This window comes from Dendropsophus ebraccatus, chromosome 5, assembly GCF_027789765.1.
Source record: "Dendropsophus ebraccatus isolate aDenEbr1 chromosome 5, aDenEbr1.pat, whole genome shotgun sequence".
Lineage (NCBI taxonomy): Eukaryota > Metazoa > Chordata > Amphibia > Anura > Hylidae > Dendropsophus > Dendropsophus ebraccatus.
The window spans coordinates 121,065,307-121,088,151 of record NC_091458.1 but is presented as its reverse complement, the minus strand read 5'-3'; the positions used below and the strand labels follow the sequence as shown (position 1 = coordinate 121,088,151).

The window sequence follows — 22,845 nt, the reverse complement described above, 5'->3', positions numbered from 1 at the left end:
TGCTGCTCTTTCCCTGCCATTGTTGACAGCTCATCGTCTGGGTTTCAGACAACCACTGTGCTCCAAAAACAGTGGCCTAGCTGGTGTATCTATATAGATATAGTTACATATATATATTTATGGTATGCATTGTATATATTTACACTACATCACTACACATCTACATTATAGCAATATATACACCAGCCAGACCACTGCTTTTTGGAGCAGAGTGGTAGTCTGTAACCTACACAATGAGCTGTCAACAATGGGAGAGAAAGGGCAGCATATCAGGAAAAGGAGGGAGGTATGGTAGTTGAGACTACCCCTTTAAATCACTTATACCAACAGTATGCATTAACCTCCTGAGCTCCCTCTAATGCAGGGAGATTAAAATTCTTTATAGGAAGAAATAGAAGTCCAAAGTCCAAAAATATATATACATACAGTAATACCTCGGTTTTCAAACGCTTTGGAACTCGAACTGCTTGGTATTCGAACGAAAATTTACCCAGAAGTAGTGTTTGGAATTCGAACTTTGCTCAGTTTTCGAACTTATCGAACGTTTTTGGTGGGTTGATGGTCGGTTGTTTCCTGGCGAGTTAAGCAGTGGTGAGGCTTCACATACAGTACAGTGCTGTATAAGACTGCTGGAGTGCATATACAGTGCAGTAGTAGTACAGGCAGTGCACCACCATCTCCCATCCTGTACTGTATAAGACTGCTGGAGTGCATATACAGTGCAGTAGTAGTACAGGCAGTGCACCACCATCTCCCATACATTACAGTGCTTGGATGGGGGGGGGACACTATACAGTAAAGGATGGGTGAGGAGTTGGTGACTACTGTACTATAATTGCTGGTTCTGATGAACATTTCTTATGTTTAATGTCCTGTACAGTATAGTGCTGTTCTGTACTGTACTGTAGTGATTATACTGAGCACTTATCAGTGTAATAAATGAGTATTGTAGGTAATTATTGGTGGCTGCTGGAACCAATTAATCACATTTACATTATTTCCTATGGGAAGACACTGCTCGGTTTTCAAACTGCTTGGTTCTCAAACTGCCTTCCGGATCAAAAAAAATTATACGACAAAGTTTCAGTGCCAGCTGGAGCTACTTTCCAGTACTGTAGAAATAAAGCACAAGCCACTGCCTGGCTATACACATTTGAAGAGGACATGAATCCATTAGTAATAGAAAGAGATGGGGACAACACTCACCTTTGCAGTGTGAACAAATCTGGCTTTATTGGCAGACAGAGGTGGGGGAAGAGGAGGAAGGTCCCGTCTCCCACCCCCCTCCTCCATCTGCCAATTAAAGGCAGATTTGTTCACACTGCAAGGGTGAGTGTTGTCCTTATGTCTTTCTATTACTATTGTACTAAGTTATTTGTATTTTTTTGTTTTTTAATGGGCCTTTTCGATGTCTCTTTTTACATGTTTCTGTAGGTGTCAGAGTATCTTCACTACTCTCCATGTGGACCAGTACTGAGCAGCTGCAGCCTTCTATTGAGTCTTCCAGTGATGAAGGCAATAAAGTTAGTCTGGTAGATACGACTGCACAGGCTGACGATAACACAGTAAAACATACTGTGACAAAAAAGGTACTTCTGGTGATCATGTGGTCTACTATAGTGATTTCCATAGAAATAAATATATTTTATATACTAATGTTTTGATTTCTTTCTGCAGAGCAAAGGGGATATAGACACAAATATACCTGTCCTCAACAAGGCACGCTGTCTAGGGGTTCATCAAGAAAAGGATCTTTCCTCAAAAGAATCCAGTTGTGCTGAAAATGATGCAGAACACCCTAAAGAGCACTGTCTTTGTAAGTCAGTCTGTAATTGTAATTTCACTACCTATCCCATTCTATTGTAAAAAGGAGGTATTAATGTAACAGGTTATTCCAGGATTGTACATTTTTGTTAGATTCTGCTGGGGAAAGCTAAAAAAAAACAAAACGATACCTACCTTGGTCTCTGCAGCCCAGTGACTTACAATCTCCTGGTCAATCTTTCTTTCTGCCTTCAAGATAAGGTGCAGGAGTCTGACCTGCCTTCTCAGCCAATCACTCACTGTAGTGGGACACTGCTGTGATCAATGATTGGCTGTGCAGAAAGTTCCCACTCCTGCATCTTATCTTGGAAGCAGGTTAAAGGAGTAGAGTCTCCAGAGAAGGAGCTGCAGGGGGCCAAGTTAAGTAAGTACCACTTTTTCTTTTCCCTCCACCCTATCCCCAGCCAATTTAATCTCGACATTTAATGCTTTTTTTGTGTTGTACAGTTGCTGGTGACTTGTCCAAGAATATTATTGACAAGGCTATAATTCCAAGCCCTGACCAAGTGTTTGCTGAATGCTCTCAGGAACGTATTTTGGGACTAATAGCTGCTATGTTGCCTCCTTTGAAATCGGTAAGAGCTTTTTCATACAAGTCTTCATGCAGATCTGCAGTGTGCTTAAAGAGGTAGTGTGGCGCTAAGCAATTCACAAAATAACACACATTACAAAGTTATGTGAATGGCCCCCTACCCCCACACACACCCACGCCAAACCCGGAAGTGTGGTGCATTAAAGACCAGCATGAAGGAGGGCTGGTGCGGTCCGGCTGACCTCCCGAAGACGGCGGGCCGGGGTCGACACGAATCAGGTATGTATAGTGCACTACACTTCCAGGGGTGGGGGGGACACGGGGAAGGGGGCCATTCACTAACATAACATACATTACAAAGTTGTATAACTTTGTAATGTGTGTTATTTAGTGAATAATTTTCTAACGCCGCACTTCCCCTTTTAAATGAGTTGTATAAGATCAGAAAACTAGTGCTGATTTTTCCTTAAGCACCACTCATCATCCTTGGGTCTTACACTAGAAGAAACATGGAAGAGATGGCAGCAAGCTTGGTGTTTTTATACAAATATGCAACATAAATGATGTTATTACAGTTATGATCTTTGTGAACCACTCTTACTGTTGTCCTGCTTGGTTTATTCTAGGACACAGTGGGTTCTATAGTGAACCTTCAACAAGTATTGCCACTGATGTTTCAAGTTGTTATATCCAATGCTGGCCATCTGAACGAATCATACCACTTAACCTTGGGCCTCCTGGGACAGTTAATCCTTAGGCTAAACCCTTGTGAGGTGGATAATGCAGTGAAGAAGGTTCTGTCTTCCAAGCACAGTGTACAAGCTTCAGCTGATGGATGCCCTCTTCCAGATGGGTGGATAACAACTCAACTGCTTTTCAGCCTTGGAGCCATATGTCTGGATAGGTTTGTTATTGTCATTTTCTAATAAAAATGTGTATCTTTAATGGGAAATCGTGAAATATCTGTGAGCTCTGACTTCTGCACTGCCAGCTGTACGCTGCTGCTCTGGTCCCTGGTGTGCAGCTGCTTCCAGATTCTACGACATGATGTAGCAGGCCCACTCAGTGATTCATTGGCAGAGTTGGGACACCACCACAGCCACTGAATGGCTAAGTGGGTTGTCTTTGTCATGTCTTAGAACCCGGACTTGGACGGCACTGGGAACTTGAGCAACAGGGGCCAGGTAGGTAAGTGTATGTTATGCCCTGCCTCCCCGGGCATTCTGCAAAAAAGCACAACCCCTTTTAGGCAATGTAAGATAAAGTAAATAGCAGCATTATGGAGGTAGGTAAGTGTGTATATTTATGGAGTTAGGTGACATACGCTTATATGGCTGAAGGGTTTCTCATGTGTAAAGCTAGCTTTAGAATTGTAATCATTGAACTCCTCATTACTGCTATTTACTAGGAGCTCTATGAGCTATAGCTTAGAGCCACTCAAAAGAGCTGCCCCTACTCTGGTGTACTATATGCTGTGTTTATATATTTCATGAACACAAGTTTTAATGAAAGCCATGTTAGCCTTGCAGTAGCTAATGCAGATCTGCTTTGTATTAGCTTTCTCAAATAATGATTCCTGTTAGAGGTGAGCAAATTTACAGTGTTAACTAAGAGAATCGCTTTGTTATCTCTGCAGTCCTCTTATCAACCGGCTGCCTTTTAACTGACTGCTCCTCCTCCCTTGGTGCCCAGAGAAGCTGTATCTTCTCTCTGTTTCGCAGGACTGGATTCATCTATTCCCGGCACGCAGAGCGGAGTGGCACAGACTTCAAAGGCAGCCGGCTACCGAGCTAAGGAAGCGCTTCTCTTATAATTTAAACTAGAAAATGTACCTGGCGCTGCCCGGGTATAAAGTGTCAGTGTGTTAATTAGATTTGTTATAAGGTGCCCAGGAGGCCAAGCTAAAGGTATTGTTTCATTTGAGTTAATCAGTGGAATTAGTGTATACCTGTAGTGCATAGTTGCAGGGGTTTTGTATACCCACAATGTATAGTTTTTAGAGGTCTCCCATATCTGTAGTGCATAGTTGGGGGGGGGGCTGTATACTTATAGTGTATAGTTGGGGGGGTCCTGTATACCGTTGGGGTGGGGCTGTATACCTGTAGTGTGTAGTTGAGGAAGGTCCTCCTGTATACCTGTAGTATATAGTTGGTGCTGTATACCTGTAATGTATAGTTGGTGGAGGTCTTGTATACCTTTAGTTTATAGTTTGAGGGTCCTGGATACCTGTAGTGTATAATTTGTGGAGGTCTTGTATACCTGTAGTGTATAGTTTGAGGGTCCTGTATAACTGTACTATAGAGTTGGTGGAGGTCCTGTATACCTGTAGTGTATAGTTTGGGGACCTATATAGCTGTAGTATATAGTTGGTGGAGTTCCTGTATACCTGTAGTGTATAGCTTTGGGGTCCTGTATACCTGTAGTATAGAGTTGGTGGTAGTGCTGTATACCTGTAGTATATAGTTGGTGGAGGTCCTGTATACCTGTAGTGTATAATTTTACAGGTCTGGTATAGCAGTTTTTTCCAGTCATAGTATGGTGGTATTGGTCAGGTGTGTGATGACAGTGTTACCCAGTCACAGTTTGGCGGTATTGGTCAGGTCTGGTATGACAGTGTTATCCAGCACAGTATGGCGGTATTGGTCAGGTCTGGTATGGCAGTGTTATCCAGTCACAGTATGGTGGTATTGGTCAGGTCTGGTGTGGCAGTGTTAACCAGTCACAGTTTGGCAGTATTGGTCAGGTCTGGTATGACAGTGTTATCCAGTCACAGTATGGCGGTATTGGTCAGGTCTGGTATGACAGTGTTATCCAGTCACAGTATGGCGGTATTGGTGAGGTCTGGTGTGGCGGTCTTATCCAGTCACAGTATGGCGGTATTGGTAAGGTGTGGTATGACTGTCATCCAGTCACAGTATGGCGGTATTGGTCAGGCCTGGTGTGGCGGTGTTAAATGTGACGTGTGGAGCTATTCCCTACCTATCCTGATGCTAATTGGTGAGTAAGGATGGGGCGTCTTCAGGTTTAGTGCTTAGGGCAGCAGCAGCTGGTAATACTGTCCTGTATACATGTACTGTATAGATGGAGTAGGGGGTCCTGTGTACATGTACTGTATAGAGGGAGTTAGGGGGTCCTGTATACATGTACTGTATAGATGGAGTAGGGGGGCCTGTATACCTGTAGTGCCCCGTATATACATGTACTGTGTAGATGGAGTAGGGGGGCCTGTATACATGTACTGCATAGATGGAGTAGGGGGTCCTGTATGCATGTACTGTATAGATGGAGTAGGGGGTCCTGTATACATGTACTGTATAGATGGAGTAGGCGGTCCTGTATACATGTACTTTATAGATTGAGTAGGGGGTCTACCAGTTATTACTGTGGATGTTGAGGCAGCTGCCCTAGCAACCATTCAGATTTCAGCTCCCTGTGAAAATGAAAGCATTAATCCTATTGGTTGCTAAGGCTCCCAACTGCCGTTTACTGCTGGAGACCTGCAGCTAATTATATCACCTGTGTTTGCAGTGTGGAGATTTTCCCATTCATCTCTATGGGGCGCCGCTCTTCCCCCTCCCCTCCTCTCCTGTACATCTGGCGGGGACGGGACCTTCGCAATAACCTTCCCTGGCACCCAATGTATCTGCCTGCCAAATTTGGGGTCAAACAGTTCAGGCGTTTGGAAGTCTATTTGGGACAGACAGACACTTTCATTTTTATTATATAGATTTGCTCATCTCTAGTTCCTGTTTTGTTTGTTTCATTTTGTTTAAGTATTTTTTTTTATTGTTTTTCTTCAGCAAAGTTGGTCTTGATTGGGCTTGCACAATGTCCGATATCCTGAGAGAGTTAAACAACTCTCCGAAATGGCACAAAGTGATGACCTCTTTCACAGATCACTGTATGCAACAGCTACCCCATCAGCTAAAAAATACAAATATCTTTACCTTATTAGTCTTGGTTGGATTTCCAGAGGTAAGACATTATAAGAACTATTTTGTATGACAATTTTATTTTAACTGTCATAGTTATGTTTAGATGATGATTTGTTCCTAACCAGTAACTGTGTTGGTGTGTGATTTCATACTGTGACTTCATACTGTGACCATACATATCATAAGGAATGTCATCTCCGCAATCATCCAAACAATTAATACAAAGCAAGAGAGGGCTGGAAAGGAGAAAAGGGTTAAAACACAATTGGAGTTTTAATGTATGTCACTACTTATAGGCATTTCTTACCTTATTGATGCTGTTTAGTGTCGACCACTCTGAGGTATAGAGGACAATACTAATGATCCTTGAATGATTATAAAATATAAGACACCTCTAGCATGTCAAATAAGATTATCTTGTACTTGCATCTCTTATGCTAAAGCAAATGAGACTTGTGATAAGATGTCCTGAAATATGATATGTATGTATCAGCACAGTTTCCCATGTAGATCTGCTTTATCATACAGGTACTTTGTATGGGAACACGGTCTGTATATATAGATAATGCCAAAGAGCCCCACGATGTGATTATATTAAAACATTTTACTGAGAAAAATAGAGCTGTGGTGGTTGACATCAAAACAAGAAAGCGCAAAACTGGTAAGTATGGTATACGAGTACTATCGGATCACTATATACATTAGTCTGTGACAAAACCCTCTCTCCAATCCATGCGGGTGCTTACTACACAGCCTTGATAAGGTTGGAGCTGTAGGCTACAGAATCTATCCTCTTCATGGTTGCTGAAGGGCATTAGAGTATATGTGCCATTATTTTACCAGTCCTGCAGATTTTTTTCAGTAGCAGGGCTGTATCAGGCTTCCAATGAAACCAATTTGAAAAGGGAATGTGTCATCCAAAAATGACTTTAAACATTTTTAAAGAATTTTTGGTGACATTTTTTCTGACTATTTTACTATCTATATTATAAAATAATCCCGATATCTTGCATTTTTCATTCTCACCACTGGGGCTAAAACTAAGCTGAGACTTCCTGTTCCGTCTGTGATAAGAGGAGGCTGCTGTAAAGTGATCTGTACAGCATTGCAGCAACATGTGATGCCGGTAGATATAGAAGATAATAACCGTTCCCTGTAGAATGACCCCTTCAAATGTCACAGAGCACGCTCAGTGATGTTTCACATTCATCTCAAGGGGATTGTCTGTTGTCGTCTATGTCCATGAGGCATGCTGTAAAGCATGTCACTAAATGCTGTTAAAACAGCTCAGGAAAAATGGCAGCCCCCATAACAATGTACAAAAAGTGAAAAAAAAAAAAAAAATGGAAAGCGATTAGAATTAAAGAACAACTTTTAGGGTACGTTCACACGTACCGGATCAGCAGCGTATTTTCTGCTGCAGATTTCATCTAAATAACTGAACACAGCATCAAATCTGCTGCGGATCCTGTACGTGTGAACGCACCCTTAGTATCTGACTCTAACCGGTAAAAGAAAATCTAGGTGACACCTTCCCTTTAATATCTGAATGTAACTATTCATTGTAGAACAAAAACTTAACACTATCAGACCTTTAGGTCACACATTGAAGTTTTTGAAGCATTTTTTGTCAAAATCCTAGCCATAGAGAAATTTTATTACCTGCTGTGTTAACCTACTGCTCCCAATATACCAGTAGCAATCAGTTTTGATAATAGGATGCTTTAAATTGCCTTATATGAAGATTCCTATTAAACTTAAGCACACTGCTCGCCAGTAAGCTGTATCGGATTGATGGAGGTCCAACACCTGGCACATCTGCTGATTTCCAGAGACAAGGCTTCATATTTTTTCTTAATTTCTTGTTCTAGTAAAAGATTATCAACTGATGCATAACACTGACAGCGATGGGCACCTGACTCAAGGAAATCTAAAGAAATATCTTCACCACTTTGCCTCTATTTCCCGCCACCTCCTGCAGTCTAACTTGGACAATAGCTGTGCAGAAGCCGTTGAAGCTACTTGGGTCTTGTCACTGGCTCTAAAGGGATTATATAAAACTCTTAAGGTAACTCTGACGTGTTCCTATGTTAACAGAAAACCAACAAAGTTTATCTGCTTTGAATTTGTGAAAGACTCTTCCTTTCCTGGACTTATGTTTTTTTAAGTAAAGGGAATCAGTAAAGACTAGTAGAAGAAAATTGGATTGGGGGAAAACGTATAAAGGAAGCTTATATAATATAATTAAAGGAGAAGCCCAGCGAATATTTTTATTGAAGTATTGTATTGCTCTCCAAAAGTTATACAAATCACCAATGTACAGTTATTATGGGAAATACTATGGGAAGTACTTTTTTTACTGCACTTACTACTGCATCAAGGCTTCACTTCCTGGTGCAGTAGTAAGTGCAGGGAAAAAAGCACTTTCTAAGCATTTCCCGTAATTAGTGTATATTGGTGATTTGTATAACGTTTGTGTTTTTTTTTTTTTTTGGGGGGGGGGGGGGGGCAATATAATACTTTAATAGAAATTTTCGCCAGACTTCTTTAAGATTTAGACCTGGGGTAGGGAACCTTGGCTCTCCAGCTGTTTCAAAACTACAACTCCCATAATGATCGGACAGCTTTAGCCTTAGCTGTCTGGGCATGATGATAGTTGTAGTTTTGCAACAGCTGGACAGCCATGGTTCCCTACCCCTGATTTAGACTAGAATAGAGCTCTGTATGTTTATTCTTTTGACATAAGTGATAGAAAATTAAAAGTATAACAGTAACTTAATTTGGAAGCTTATTATTGTCATGGATGTGAATTTACATTTAGTTTTATGGATCACAGTATTGATTATATAATATAGAGCGGACTTATTTAATACACGTATGGTTATCTTTATCTACTAATAACATTTTAATTTTGCAGAATCACGATTTTGAAGAAATTCAGTCTGCATTTATTCAGTCTGGACTATTAAAGTTGCTGGTGAGAAAATGTAGCAAAGGAACCGGTTTCAGTAAAACATGGCTGCTTCGAGATCTGGAGGTATTACCTGTTCTGCATACACATAAAATGCATTTATGTTGGTGATGTAATTTTCTTATGCTACATCTATGTGCACATTAATATTTATAAAATATATTATATGTGCCTCCACCTCACTTTTCCACCTTTAGGGGTGAGGTGGAGGCATATGGAACTTGTACATTGTTGCTGCTATACAATGCCAGCAAACTGGTAAACATTCCTTTATACGAACACAGGATCAGTAGAAGTGACGTCATTTATTTGCAAACATTCTGAATGTTTATGTAGATTTTATATGAAAACTGGGAAAAAAATGACAAGCTATATTAGTTATAACCTACTGCATAGGGGTTGAAACGACTTTGTGTCCCTGCAGATACTGTCAATAATGATGTATTCATCAAAGAAAGAAACTAATTCTTTGCCTGAAAAAGAGCATTCAGATTCTGAGAAACAGGCCCAAGGAAAAGCTTTGGAGTCGCCTTCTGTTGATACAGTGCAGCAGAAAATAAATCCTTTAGAAGATCTCGACGAATCTACAAGAATATGTTTCCAGGTAAGACAAGTAAAGGTACATGTAGGTCCAGGCACCAAATTTACACATTACAGAATTCAGTAATTAAAGATACAGAAGGAATAAGAGACCTCGCAAGAGCTTACAGACTAGGAGGACTGGGGGTGACACAAGAGGCAACAAGGGCTTTATTTGCCGATGGTGTGCATGGAAACAAAGGGGGAGACTTATCAAACTGGTGTAAAGTAGAACTTGCTCAGTTGCCCCTAGCAACCAATCAGATTCCACTTTTCATTCCTCACAGACTCTTTGAAAAAAGGTGGAATCTGATTGGTTGCTAGGGGCAACTAAGACAATTCTACTTTACACCAGTTTGATATATTTCCCTCAAAATGCCTATAGGTGTTGGATGAGCCAGTCATCCGCCAATGTCTGACATGAGTACAGGTATGACTTCTTTTCTTTACATGGCTTTACTTCCTATTTTGTGCCTAGAAAAATCAGTACGAACAAATACCATGCGCTGTTTATAGAGGAACTATCAGCAGGTTAGACAAATGTAACCTGCTGATCGCTCCCTATTGTGCAAGAGGTGCCAAGTATGTAGATATGTCTCTCACCTTCATCCTCAGCGCCGCTCTCGTGCAGTTAGTTATCTTCTCCTTGGTCTGGTAAGACTGTTGGGAGCCCTGTCCCACCCATCGCACTATGGGGGCAGGGCAGTGCTCCTAACTGTGCCCCAGTGCTCCAAATGACTGTACTGGACCAAGGAGTAAAAGACTAACTTTAAGAGACATACCGTTATCTTCGGCGCCTCCTGCGCCATAGGGGGCTATCAGCAGGTTAGATGCAGCTGATAGCTTCTCTTGAAAGTGTAACATTGGTCCGGGGTCCGGCTGCTGAGAACCCCACCGATAGCTAGAACAAAAGGCTGCCCCTTCATTTCTGCTACAAGGAGCTGAATTCCGTAGACTGCTGGTATAAGACCCCGACCGTTATACACTTCTGACATGTCGCTAAGATAATGTCAGAAGTTTTTTAAAATGAAGGCTAAAAATTACGTCAGATTGGCCCTGGCTTTGTTACTTTTCAAACATGTCACATGGATTGGTACACAGAAGGCTAGGAAGAGTGTCACGTTTAATGCATTTATGCCAGAGAACTGTTGTTCAATTGATAAACGTCGTAAAGGCAGCAGCAGCCTGTATTACTGCAGAAGAATAAAACTAGCCGCAGGTGCAGGCAGCATATTGGCTCTGAAATGAGAAAGCAATACAAATTGCACATGTAAAATATATTTTTTCTTTTAAAAAGGTTACACAGGTTGTAAGATAAGCCGTACAAACCCATATTTCACTTATTGTTTCTTAAGAGCAAGTTTATTCATGTCTGCTGTCTAACATGAACCAAACTATAAAGTGAAAAGGAAGACCTGTCACCACTTCTGGCCCATCTGGTTCGGCAAATACTTGTATTTCCCATAAAATAACAATTCTGAAACCTCTTTTCTTATAGCTCTGTCACGTGCCATGGTTATTCACTCATACATTTCTAGTAAGAAAACCAGTGGAACGGCACAACATAGAGCTGTGAAAATAGGTAATCTAGAATTATGTCCTGGACATTGCATGTATTTGCTAAAGCCAGGAGCCATGGCAGGTTCTTTAAAAGATTTTGTTGGCTTTGTATAGTTTTCTGAAGCAAACTTTAATTTGTCACTTTTAGGTAATCCACGAGTCTCACAATGTACCTTTACATATCCTGCGTGCCATGTATGAGATGGAAATGAAGAATACAGACTCCTTCCTTGAAAAAGTTAAGAAAAGGTAATATATTAGGAATGAGTTCTTATTGAATGTTTTCATAGAATGCATACTACATGATTGTAATATCCTTTTTTTTCTTGCTTAAAGTGAATGTAGCATCAGTATTTATGCATATGGATAGAATGGCGCCGGTGTGGAAGCCGATGCCGCGGTCCTTTCTTTTAACTGTGATCCATTCCCATGTACGGCGCCATTTTATTCCCAGGCATCGGCCGGGGGTGAAGCACTGGAGGCGGGCCGCCCTACCCCCAGTGGTAGGAAACCCCCGCCCCTCTTAAGTGGCTCCATTAGAATCATCTACGTCATAGAGGAGCGGAGGATTCCTCCCACTGGGGGTGGGCTGGCCCGCCTCCAGTGCTTCACCCCCTGCCGGTGCCTGGGAATAAAATGGCGCCGTACGTAGAGGAAACCAGGTCACGGTTTAACGGAAGGACTGCAGTACCGGCTTCCCAGTGCTAGTGCCGCTCTATCCATATACAAATCTAACAGTAAATGTACTTGATGGTACACTCACTTTAAATTTTGATTTTAGCAGTTTGATTCCTATGTTAATGAGGCATTTTGGTGCATTGGGGGCAGGACTACCACCAGCTGTGCACTGATACGCTCCAGACGGCTCTACTGATATTCATTAGAAGAAGTTTGGAAGATTTTTCTAACCTGCTGATCGTTTCTCTTTAAAGGATTGCTTTGCTGTCCTTCAAAAAACAAACAAAACAAAAAAAACACTTAATACGTCACAGAAACTTATAAAAAGTAGTGACTGGTCAGAGTCTGGGTGCTTTGACCCTTAGTAATCAGTATAGTAAACCATGAGAAATGCTCAGATAAGAAAGTCTATGGCGCCCATGCAGTGAGGTGGGAGTTTGAACATCCAGACCCTGAATGATTGAAACTTTTGACATGTCGCTGACATGGCTGTGACCTTTAAAGTGCATATGTTTATTTTATTTTTGATATAAAATAAAATTTGTGACATGAATTTTTAGGCTATAGTATATACAGTATATTAGTATAGTATGTCTAAATATCATCTAAAGTCTATTCTGTCAATTTCTTTCTACTTCTCAAAGATTTGATGGAAAAACTGTTGTGGTTGATGAAAAAGTCAAGAAGATGGCCCAGAAATGGCAACCCCAGAAGTCTGAAAAACCAGAGGAGCAGCTACTGAATGTGACGGACACAGACATGATTATTCCTCCATGCCTGGTATGTATGTCGATTGGGCTGCATGTTATAATGTACAGATAATGGGTTATATCTTGGAAATCAATAGATAAATCTTATGGAAAAAGCTTTAAGGGCCAGTTCCCACGGAGTGAAATTGGCGGAATTCCGCCAGCCTCCGTGTCAATAAAGGAAGTCTATGGGAGGGCTCGCTACTCCTCTCTCCATGCAGAAGAATTGACATATCAATTCTTCCGAGTGGAGAGGCGCGGAGAGAGGAGGCGCGCAAGCCCTCCCATACACTGCCTGTATTGACACTGAGGCTGGTGGGGTTCCGCTGCGGAATTCCGCCTGTTATACTCCACATGAACCGGCCCTTAGTTGTAATCCACTTGTAGATTCTTAAGTATATTCTCTATCGCCAATAAAGCACATGAATTATTTTACCTAACTAAACTAACCAGGCAATGTCAATTCAATTTCTTGCATGGAGACACAAAGTATAAAAAGCTTTGCTTCCCACACCTGCAATTTAAAGCACCTACACAATGCTGAAATGAAAAACAAATCGACACTTGCGAAGCCTAAAACTATATCTCTTTATTACAGCTAAAACCTAAGGAGTGTGAAAAAGCCACCGAAGAGTCCAACCCAGTCACTCAAAAACTCATTGTAACTAGTGAAAGTGAACTTCAGCTCAGCTATGCCAAGCAGAGGCGCACCAAGAGCTCAGTCCTTCTCCGTAAGGAACTTGACTCGAGAAGCAAAATAGCAGTACGGGATTACTTGTACAATGTGAATGAGGCCACGGCTGTAATATATGCCCGCCATGTCCTGGCATCTCTGCTGGCTGAATGGCCCGATGGTGTTCCCCTGAATGAGGACATCCTGGAGCTAAGTGGACCTGCACATATTACCTATATCTTAAACATGCTAATGCATCTTGAAGAAAAGCAGCTGTGGGAGAAGGTAATAAAATTTCAAGGAGCTTATCTGTTGTAGTTATGCAGTATCACATGACTGACTACTGTGCTGCAGACCTTTTATAAAAGAATGAGTGTGTTTCATGACCATCAATATACGGTGGATCTATAGCAATTTTTTAGCTATTTCAGGGACTTTGTATTCACTTACAGCATATCAGTTATATATAGAATATTATATATATTATTAGCGTCCCTGACCTGTAATACAGTAGTGAATCTGCAACCTTATTCTTTGATTTTATAAAGGGAGAGGAATATATTTAATATATGGGATAGTGTAACTTTCTAATACATTATGGGGAATTTACTAGTCTTCATTTATCATTTTTGTCCTCACCAAAATCCAAAGTTTGATGCATGTCAGGTACACGTTATTTGCTTATAATTTACACTGTTTTCAGCTTGTGGATGAAAATAAGAATGTGACCATTCACTAATAGCAATTTAGAATTAGGAAAATTGTAAATACAGTATATGAGACATTTACAGAACTTTCAAGCTATGTACAGTGTTTGAATCAAGCCAGAAAACCCATTAAGATGGCTAGGGAAACTTCTGTTTATCAACACCTCCTAATAATGGTGAAATGTAACATTAGCTGTCTGATAAATAGTCTGGGTTGCTTGTACTTGGAAAATCAGTATTTTGGGGTTGTTGGGTTTTTTTTGTGTGTTTTTTTTTTATTTAAAACCATTATTTTATTATCTTCTAGATCTTGCAGAAGGTTCTAGGTGGCTGCAGTGAAAGTATGCTTGGTACAGTAGCACTTACAGCTTGTCAGTTCATGGAAGAGCCTGGGACTGCAGTGCAAGTCCGAGAATCCAAACATCCTTACAACAATAATACTATTTTTGAGGTACAAGGATGATCAATGTTTTTTTCTCCACACCCCCCACCCCCACTCTTTAATAAAATGGATGTATAAAAGTATGTGTATATATTCTGACATGCACAGGGGTCACCCAGAAACCACACCTATCACAGATTAGGTTATAAGTGTCTGATCGATGAGGGTCCTGCTGCTGGGGCATTCACTGATCACAAGAATGGGGGTCAAGTGTGTCCCCTATTTAAATGAAAATGTTCAGGCATGCACACAGGACTAATGGATATAGTAGAATACCGCACTCTGTCATCTCCTAGGTCTTAGTCTCTTTAAAAAAAACACAAGCCTGTTTTCAAGGGAAACTGACAGCTTACAATCTCCACAAAAAACGCTGTCAGTCATCAACAGTACAATCGGCGCAGGTCTCCTCTAGGCTTGTTGAAATCATAAACAGGTGTGCTCCAAGACCCACTGTGCATTTCAGGTGAAGAGCCATGGAAGACCTTACTCTAGCAATAGGACAGGCACCAGCAGTATCAGTGACGAACCAGACGTATTAGAGTTGACACTTCAATGTATGTCTGCCTGCCAGCGGTTTAAGCGTTGTTAGCTGTTAGTTTCCCATTAAAGGGGTTGGCCACTTTATAGTAAAATAGGTCAGTGCAAAGTATTAGTAAGTGTACTTGATGTATATACTGACAGCAGCTCCCTGTGTACCTCATAGAGCTAAAATCAGACTCCCCTTCACCAGGCTGTGGTGCCCTGCTCTGTTTTGTTTCAGTCCATAAAATGGCTGACATGGAGGAGCATGTGACCAGGCCCTGTCCACTGTGTCCTCCATAGACACATACAGGCTCACTGGTGGACACAGGGAGTCGGGGCCTGGTCACATGCTCCTTCATGCCAGCCATCTTATGGACAGACTCCCCACAGAGCAGGACAGTACAGCCTGGAGGAGGGGAGTCTGATATTAGCTCTATGAGGTACACAGGGAGCTGCTGTCAGTATATACAATGAGTACACTTTCTAATATTGTACACTGAGCAATTTTACTATAAAGTGGCCAACCCCTTTAAGTATTTTAAGTGTTTGTTGTTGAGGCCAGAAAAAACAGTACAATAACTTACAAATACATGATCTTTGCTTTTGTTAGTAAATTACAAATGGTTTCTCTCTTTAGGACAAAGTTCACATTCCGGGTGCAATTTATCTATCCATCAAATTTGACCCCTTGTGTAACACAGAAGAAGGCTGTGATGAACTGGTCATTTCTAGCTCCTTTGACTTCAAACAAGATCTGCACAGGTTAAGTGGACCGCCTAAAAAGTGGTCAGACTTTGAGCTTCCTGGTGAGTATATGTAAATGAGACACTTTAAGAAGTGTCGCTGCTGGGCTTTCTGGGATGTGATGTGACAAAATCTGACATTCTGGTTGCTTTTTTTTTGTTTTTTTTCTGGGATGCGGTTTACTGTGCAGGATCAATAACAATATGTTATTTCTGGAACATAGTGATACCAAATTTGTTAATGTTTCTTTTTGGGAATTTTGAATTTTGTTAGGAAAAGATGATTTTTTTTTTTTTTTTTAAGTGTAACTATCATTGTAACAAACTTTTGACAAACTTCTTATAGCGACAGGTCCGAAGCTTGTATTTATGGAGGTTTAGATGCGAATACCCCTGCCAATCGCTAAAACGAAGTGGCAGAAGCACTTAATTCTATGCTGTGCTCCTTTATCTCCACTTTTCTCAGTTTATTACAAGCAGTCTACAGAATTATAATGAAAGTCTATGGGACTTCTGTCAGTTCTCTATACCGGAAGTCCCAGTAAACTTCCATAATGACTCCGAAAGAATGAAAATAAAGGAACATGGCGTGCGCTGCTGACTGATTCCATCACTACTAGGGTACCACTCTGTACTTGTACCCCCACAGATACAAACTTATAACATGTTATTATAACATGTCAGGGGTTTGTTGCAATGATGGCAACACTTGAGACTTTAAGGACATTTTATTCATTTTGTTTATAAGCAATATCTATTACTAGATTTAGCATTGGAGGCACAGACTTCTTCAGACCTTTGGCTGCCATGTTAACCAATCTGCATCCTATGATTGCATTGTGTGTGTGGGGGGGGGCAATGGGAGGTCTGACAGGGTAGGCACCTGTCAACCACCTAAATGCAACGATTTCTGTTGATGCTGGCATATAGGGGGTTAAGTGACCAGCATCAATGGACCACTGCTTGGCTCCCTCTGTGTCTTACTGTGACCTAACATAGGAGTAGAGCACCTGATGGTATAAGTTCATATTCCTTTTCATTATAGGAGATACCTTGTTCTATCGCTTTACATCTGACATGAGCTGTACAGAGTGGGGCTACAAATTTACTGTTGCGGCTGGACATAGAGGCCGATTTCAGACAGGTTAGTACCATTTATATTTACTTTTATTACCGCTTTCTTTATGGAGAGTAGTCTACCTTTTATAGATTAGTTCCCCAAGTGGACTAATTGAGAATTTAGCCTAATAAGACAAACATCATGAAGACGTTTTCACGTGTTTACATTGACTCTTTTTAACTGCATTGCATGTGTTGCTCCGTAATAACTAGTGACTTTTATTTGGGGATTGCGCATTATGGGTTAGGTAAATCAGACTTTTTTTATTGTGTGTTTTTAGGTTTTGAAATTTTAAAACAGATGTTGTCTGACCAAAGAGTTATCCCTCATGTTCCTCTGTCCAGTATATGGGAATGGCAGGTTGATGTGGCATGCCGGCAGACTGGCCACCAGAGATTAAAAGCAATCCATTTATTATTAAAGATGTTGCAGCTTACTCATGTGAGGTGAGAAAACGAATATATTGTTTTGCCTGAAATGTCCTGGGGTTATCCAGATATAGATATATAATGTGTGGTGGGGGCAGCACTTGTGCAGATAAGTTCTTGCGGGGGGGATGGCAGCAGTGTGCACTGTGAAACTACCAGTGTACAGCTATGTAGACAGGTTTATTCCTCTCATACAATCAGAGCTTTCTCAAGTCTGCTGTTTGATTTCATCTGGAGTGCTAAGTGGTTTAACATGTGTGTATATTTGTGTGTGTGTGTGTATAATATATTATTTTTATATATTATATATTTATTTATTTTCAGGGAGGAGAAAAGAATAATCTAAACAAAAAGGAGTATGTTAGGCACAAGAGTTGGCATACCAAATTAGTAATGATCGCTGGCGCACCAAATAATCTACACCTAGGAGTTTTCATTCCACCAATTTAAAAACAATTAAAACTAAAGCTCCATGGGAATGTATGGTATAACATTTCCCCAGATAAATTGGTGGAATGGGTACTTCTGTGTGGATTATTTGCTGTCATATTGTATTTCAATAAAGTATATTGTAATTATCACTAATCTGGTGTGCCAGCTCTTGTGCCTCATATACTCCTCTTTGCTTTGATGTTACATGGTTTTTCAGTAGGTGTGGGCTGTGCACCTGTTTATGATTGTATACAATATACAGATATAGCTGTGCTTATCCATATCCTTCTCACAAGGGAAAAAAGGAAATACCAACCTGATGTCCTCTGGTTCCCCACCCATCAGTTTGCTTCCTGCTTTTGAGACTAACTTGTCTTAGCAGTGACATTCCTCTCAGCCAATCACTGAATACGGTGATACACTGCAGCACACAGTGATTGGCTGAGCGCACAGACACTAGTGAAACAAGTCTCAGAAGTAGAAAGCAGAGCGACAAGACTGGTTTCATCACAGCGGGAGCTGCAGAGGACCCCAGGTTTATATATAAACAGATAATCCCTTTAATTCTTCACATACATTATGCAACATTAAGAACTGTATTTATTTTTCACATTTGAATCATTTATGCCCTTTGCATCATAATTACTGATTTTAGATTCTTATTTGCCAATACATTTAACATTCTCATATATAACCAGTGCGGGAGGGGTGATATAAGGACCACTTAAACCTGCACAGGAGGCCCTTTATTACTATACAAAGTTCCAATGTTTAACTGTTAACTAACTTTGTGTTCTTGTTTCTGTGGATAGAGACTGTGATCTCAGGCTGCTGAGACCCTTATGGCCAGTTTTCACATCCATGGAAAATAGTCAGGATGGCCCTAGCTCCGGAGTTCTTCTTCCCCTACACAGAGCGCTCACTGAATTGTTCTTCCTTGCAGAGAACCGTGCAAATGTATGTATATTCTGAATAAAACTAAAAGTGTTAAAGTCAAAGCTTATTAAGAGTTTCTGTACAACATTGAGTTCTGTTGAAACAAGCTTGGATATATAAAGCATACATGAGGCAAAGCTTGTTAAGTATAAAACATTCCTATATTGGGGATAAAGAGCTCAAAGTATCAATCTGGAGAAGGAGGTGGGGTGTAAACTGCCTGGTACCAAGCTGAAAAGGACATGGGGAGGAATCCTGTCAGCAGCTCTCAACCTTGTTGTTTAACTGAGAACAGCTAAGTGTTAGGGGCCAGTTCACACTGAGGAAACACGGTGCAATTCCGCGGCGGCGCTCTCCGCCACGGAATCCCTCCGTGCTCAGTGTCCTGCTTTGAGTGAATGGAGAGGGCGCGCGCTCGTCTGCTCCCTCTCTATTCCCTTACAGCAGCACACTGAGCACGGCGGGATTCGGAATTCCGACTATCTTGTTCAGTGTGAACTGGCCCTTAGTTCACACCACAGTTTTGTGCCTCAAGGGGACAGATACTTTGGGAAACTATCAAAATGTCATGTAATGGCAGCTCTGCTCAGATTGGCACAGGTCACATTCACGTCAATGGCTCAAGCATTGTCAGCTGTTGACTACACTCGGGTTAATATCAATGCATATCAGAGTTTTGTCTCTGTTCAGGTCATTTTGAAAGTCTTATTTCAGACTGAAAAGTGACACATCACAAATTTCACATTCAGAGTCAGTAGCTTACTATGCTTGGGCCTTTTGAAATGAATAGGGCTGATCTGAGTAGGGATATGTTGGCTTGTCATTTGGCATGTTAAGCTTTTTCATTACAATGTTTGTACCAAGTGTTACTTTCTGCCCAAAACTCGTACTGGGAGTGCTTTTTCACAGTACTTTATACTAGAGTACTTTACACTGATGTTTTAAAAGCACATTCAGCAATATTGGATGTCAGGTTTGCATTAGCTTCCTGGCAGATGGTAACTAGTTATTGATGGACTATGCTGCCATGTAGGTACAAATTCAGGTGACTGACAACACTGAAGTGTCAGAGCTCAGGGCAGGAATTATCCATTGGTTCCTGAATACCTTTAATGTACAATAATGGAGCTTTTTACAAAATGCTTTTGGTAACTGTCTTAAATTCTTTATATTTTCTTACAATAGGACCTGGGTTGCTTACAGGATTATCTTATAAGTTTAACTACAGATGATCAAATCGCCCATTACACAGAACAGGTATGTATGGTGGAATTTTGTATAGTCCTTGTCATTGGACCGTAGGAGATGTGGCAAGATGTACCTAATCTATGCAGCTGTGAAGCTGGTACTGCTATAAGCTGAATACAGAATCTGCAGGTCCTGAAACAGATACATCACTCATTCTGCACAAAAATTGGGTCAGTCAACTCAAACGACAGCTATCATAGTTGCTAAAAATTAAACGATTCAATGGTAATAGGGACCATCATGTGATATGAGCCTGCTTGTACCTTTCTCAGATAACTAGGTGTCCCTATATTAGTGATAGAAGCAACAGTTATTCATTGGCATTGCTTAAAAATCCACAAAAGAGAATTGCTATCCATGCAGCATGGCTATAACTAGATAATGCCTCATTTTATTTGATCCCCCATAGTTTGTTCTCTCTCTCTCTCTCTCTCTACATATATATATATAATTTTTTTTTCTCATTGTAAATATATTCAAATAAAAAGGCAAGGACAGGAGTTTGAGGCCATTTGAAAACATTGTATGATTAACAAGAGATTGTTAATAATCACTTAAGTAATTTAGTAATATTTAGTAAAGTAATATTTCCAAATGTTGCTCTGTTGATTCATTTTAAAGCTGTCAGAAATTACTGCCTCTAAATCCTTCTCCTCTGAAGTCTTTGCTAACACAGAACAAGTGCTGGGCGATATGGCTCAAAAATAAAATCTCTATTTCAATTTTTTTGAATTCTGGATTGAAAACTCTATTTTTTTTTCTTAATTAGAAACATAGTAGATGAGGGGTCTTGTAGATTAGGGGAGTAGCAGTAGTGGGAGTTACCCAGTCTCCGGTTATCTGCCTGGGGGCTCCTCAGTGCCCGGCCGCTGTTCCTCTCTTTTATTTTATTTTATTATTTTTTTGTTTTCAATTTACAATTAAAATCAAATGAATTCTCAAATTCTGGGCGAATTAATCGATTTAATTTGAATAATCGCCCAGCCCTACTCAGAACCACCAATATAATATTCGGGTAGAGGATTCCTTCTGCCCAAGTGCATTATTCTACATTTGGAAACATTGAACTGCTTTTTCCATTAATTCTGCCCATTAAGGGTATGAGCACATTAAGGAATTCTCGCAGATAGCTTGCTGCGGATTCCGCCGCTTGTCTCCTCCTGCTTCTGCCTACTCTCCGCCCGTCCCATAGACTCCATTCTATGGTCAGGCAGATTCCGTCATCCGCCCAAAGAATGGACATGTGGGGACAAGTGGCGGAATTTGTGGCAAGTTAATGCGAGAATTCCTTAGTGTGCTCATAGCCTTATCTAGTAAATCTAAAAATTTTTTATATTTCTGACACCTCCAGGAATATCAACCCTACAGACTACTCTAATCAGTTTAAATTGTCTTAAAAACTTGGTTTAGCATATTGTACTGTAGAAGAGTAATGAAATGGCTAATATATAGACTTGTTTTACTCCAGTTTAATTTTAGTGTTTTAATTGTTTCTTTGCACTTGCAGGCACTGAAAAGCATTGCTGCCATAAGCTTTGCGATCAACTACCCTAACAAATCTACAAGTGTTTGGACTGAATGAGAATACAGTAGCATATCCCGTGAAATTTCCACTTGATACTTATGAGGATCACCGCATAGGAAACGTGTATTGAAAGACAATACATGCACCTGCCTATTGAGATTTGCACTTTGGTTTTCTTTCAGCACCGCTACTATAAATGTGCAACACTTGGTCTTAAATGCTATAGGATTTTTATTTTTGGGCTGATCTATAATAGGGATTATAGGGTAAATGAGTATAGGGGACATGATAGGTTATAAATATATAGAGAGAGGTGAATGGCTTAAGAAAAGCACTTTCTGAACTTTTTCAGTGCTATTCTATATCAGATTCAAGTTAGGGAGAATCGGCAGGATCATCTGTAATAATAGTAGTGTCTGCTGAGTTTCTTTGGGCCACATCTATATTTTGCACTAGTTTTCTTATTTGTCCCTACCTAATATCAGTTGAGACTCCTATGTACTGCTCATCAGACTTCATTTGTACTTGGGTAATATGAATTTCACGGCTTGTGGTTTAATATACAATGAATGAATACAGATAATACAGGTATGCCTTGTTTTCCTGCTAAAAAGGGATAATCAACACTTTCTGTGTTTTCTACAGAACATTACGTTTATAAGAGTCGCATGCCGGTAGAATAGGGTTAATTCTACATAAATGTAACAAGGGACGTATGGTTTATACTATACATTCATTGCCTACAGTATATCACATCAGAAAAACGATGACATTATTCACATAGAACATTGCGATACGTTGGGGAAGATGATCTATTTTTAGTCCCTCGGTAGGCATGCATCACAGCTGAATGCAGACTCCACCAGTGATCCTTATACATTTGTTCTCCACTATCTCACATTCTCATGTATAGAATAGCGGCACCTTGTGTCACTCTAAAATAAATACTTGAATTTCTCATTACACGGGATCTTATTTATTTTTTTTATATTTCAGGTGATCTAGAATTTTTAACAATGCTGGGCTTCACGTAACTGAAGTATGGGAGGGATTCCATATTATTTTAAGCTTCCTTGTGCCATGCTAATAACCTAGATTGTTCCCAGAGAGGCTATCCCCAGTGAGGCAGGAGTATTCTGTATGCATGGTTGCTGGTATGTGTGGTGGCATATGTGCCACTTTTCCACATCCATGCGTCTATCGTCCTCTTCTCTTTCAGCAGCCATTTATCTACTCAACAT

General features: G+C 40.5%; 1 protein-coding gene across 1 annotated transcript in view; it reads left to right on the top strand.

The window, feature by feature from the left end:
- ZZEF1 (zinc finger ZZ-type and EF-hand domain containing 1) overlaps positions 1-22,567 on the top strand; it is an 86,986-nt gene extending 64,419 nt beyond the window's left edge. The window contains exons 37-55 of the mRNA XM_069971145.1: positions 1,435-1,589; positions 1,678-1,816; positions 2,272-2,399; positions 2,983-3,260; positions 6,157-6,331; positions 6,820-6,952; positions 8,163-8,359; positions 9,209-9,328; positions 9,687-9,866; positions 11,550-11,650; positions 12,724-12,859; positions 13,427-13,786; positions 14,516-14,659; positions 15,810-15,978; positions 16,961-17,059; positions 17,316-17,481; positions 18,708-18,852; positions 20,017-20,088; positions 21,587-22,567. Coding sequence (XP_069827246.1) covers positions 1,435-1,589; positions 1,678-1,816; positions 2,272-2,399; positions 2,983-3,260; positions 6,157-6,331; positions 6,820-6,952; positions 8,163-8,359; positions 9,209-9,328; positions 9,687-9,866; positions 11,550-11,650; positions 12,724-12,859; positions 13,427-13,786; positions 14,516-14,659; positions 15,810-15,978; positions 16,961-17,059; positions 17,316-17,481; positions 18,708-18,852; positions 20,017-20,088; positions 21,587-21,661 — 2,972 coding nt within the window. The 3' untranslated portion in view covers positions 21,662-22,567. The remainder of the gene's footprint in view (positions 1-1,434; positions 1,590-1,677; positions 1,817-2,271; positions 2,400-2,982; positions 3,261-6,156; positions 6,332-6,819; positions 6,953-8,162; positions 8,360-9,208; positions 9,329-9,686; positions 9,867-11,549; positions 11,651-12,723; positions 12,860-13,426; positions 13,787-14,515; positions 14,660-15,809; positions 15,979-16,960; positions 17,060-17,315; positions 17,482-18,707; positions 18,853-20,016; positions 20,089-21,586) is intronic.
- The last annotated feature ends 278 nt before the right edge of the window (positions 22,568-22,845 follow it).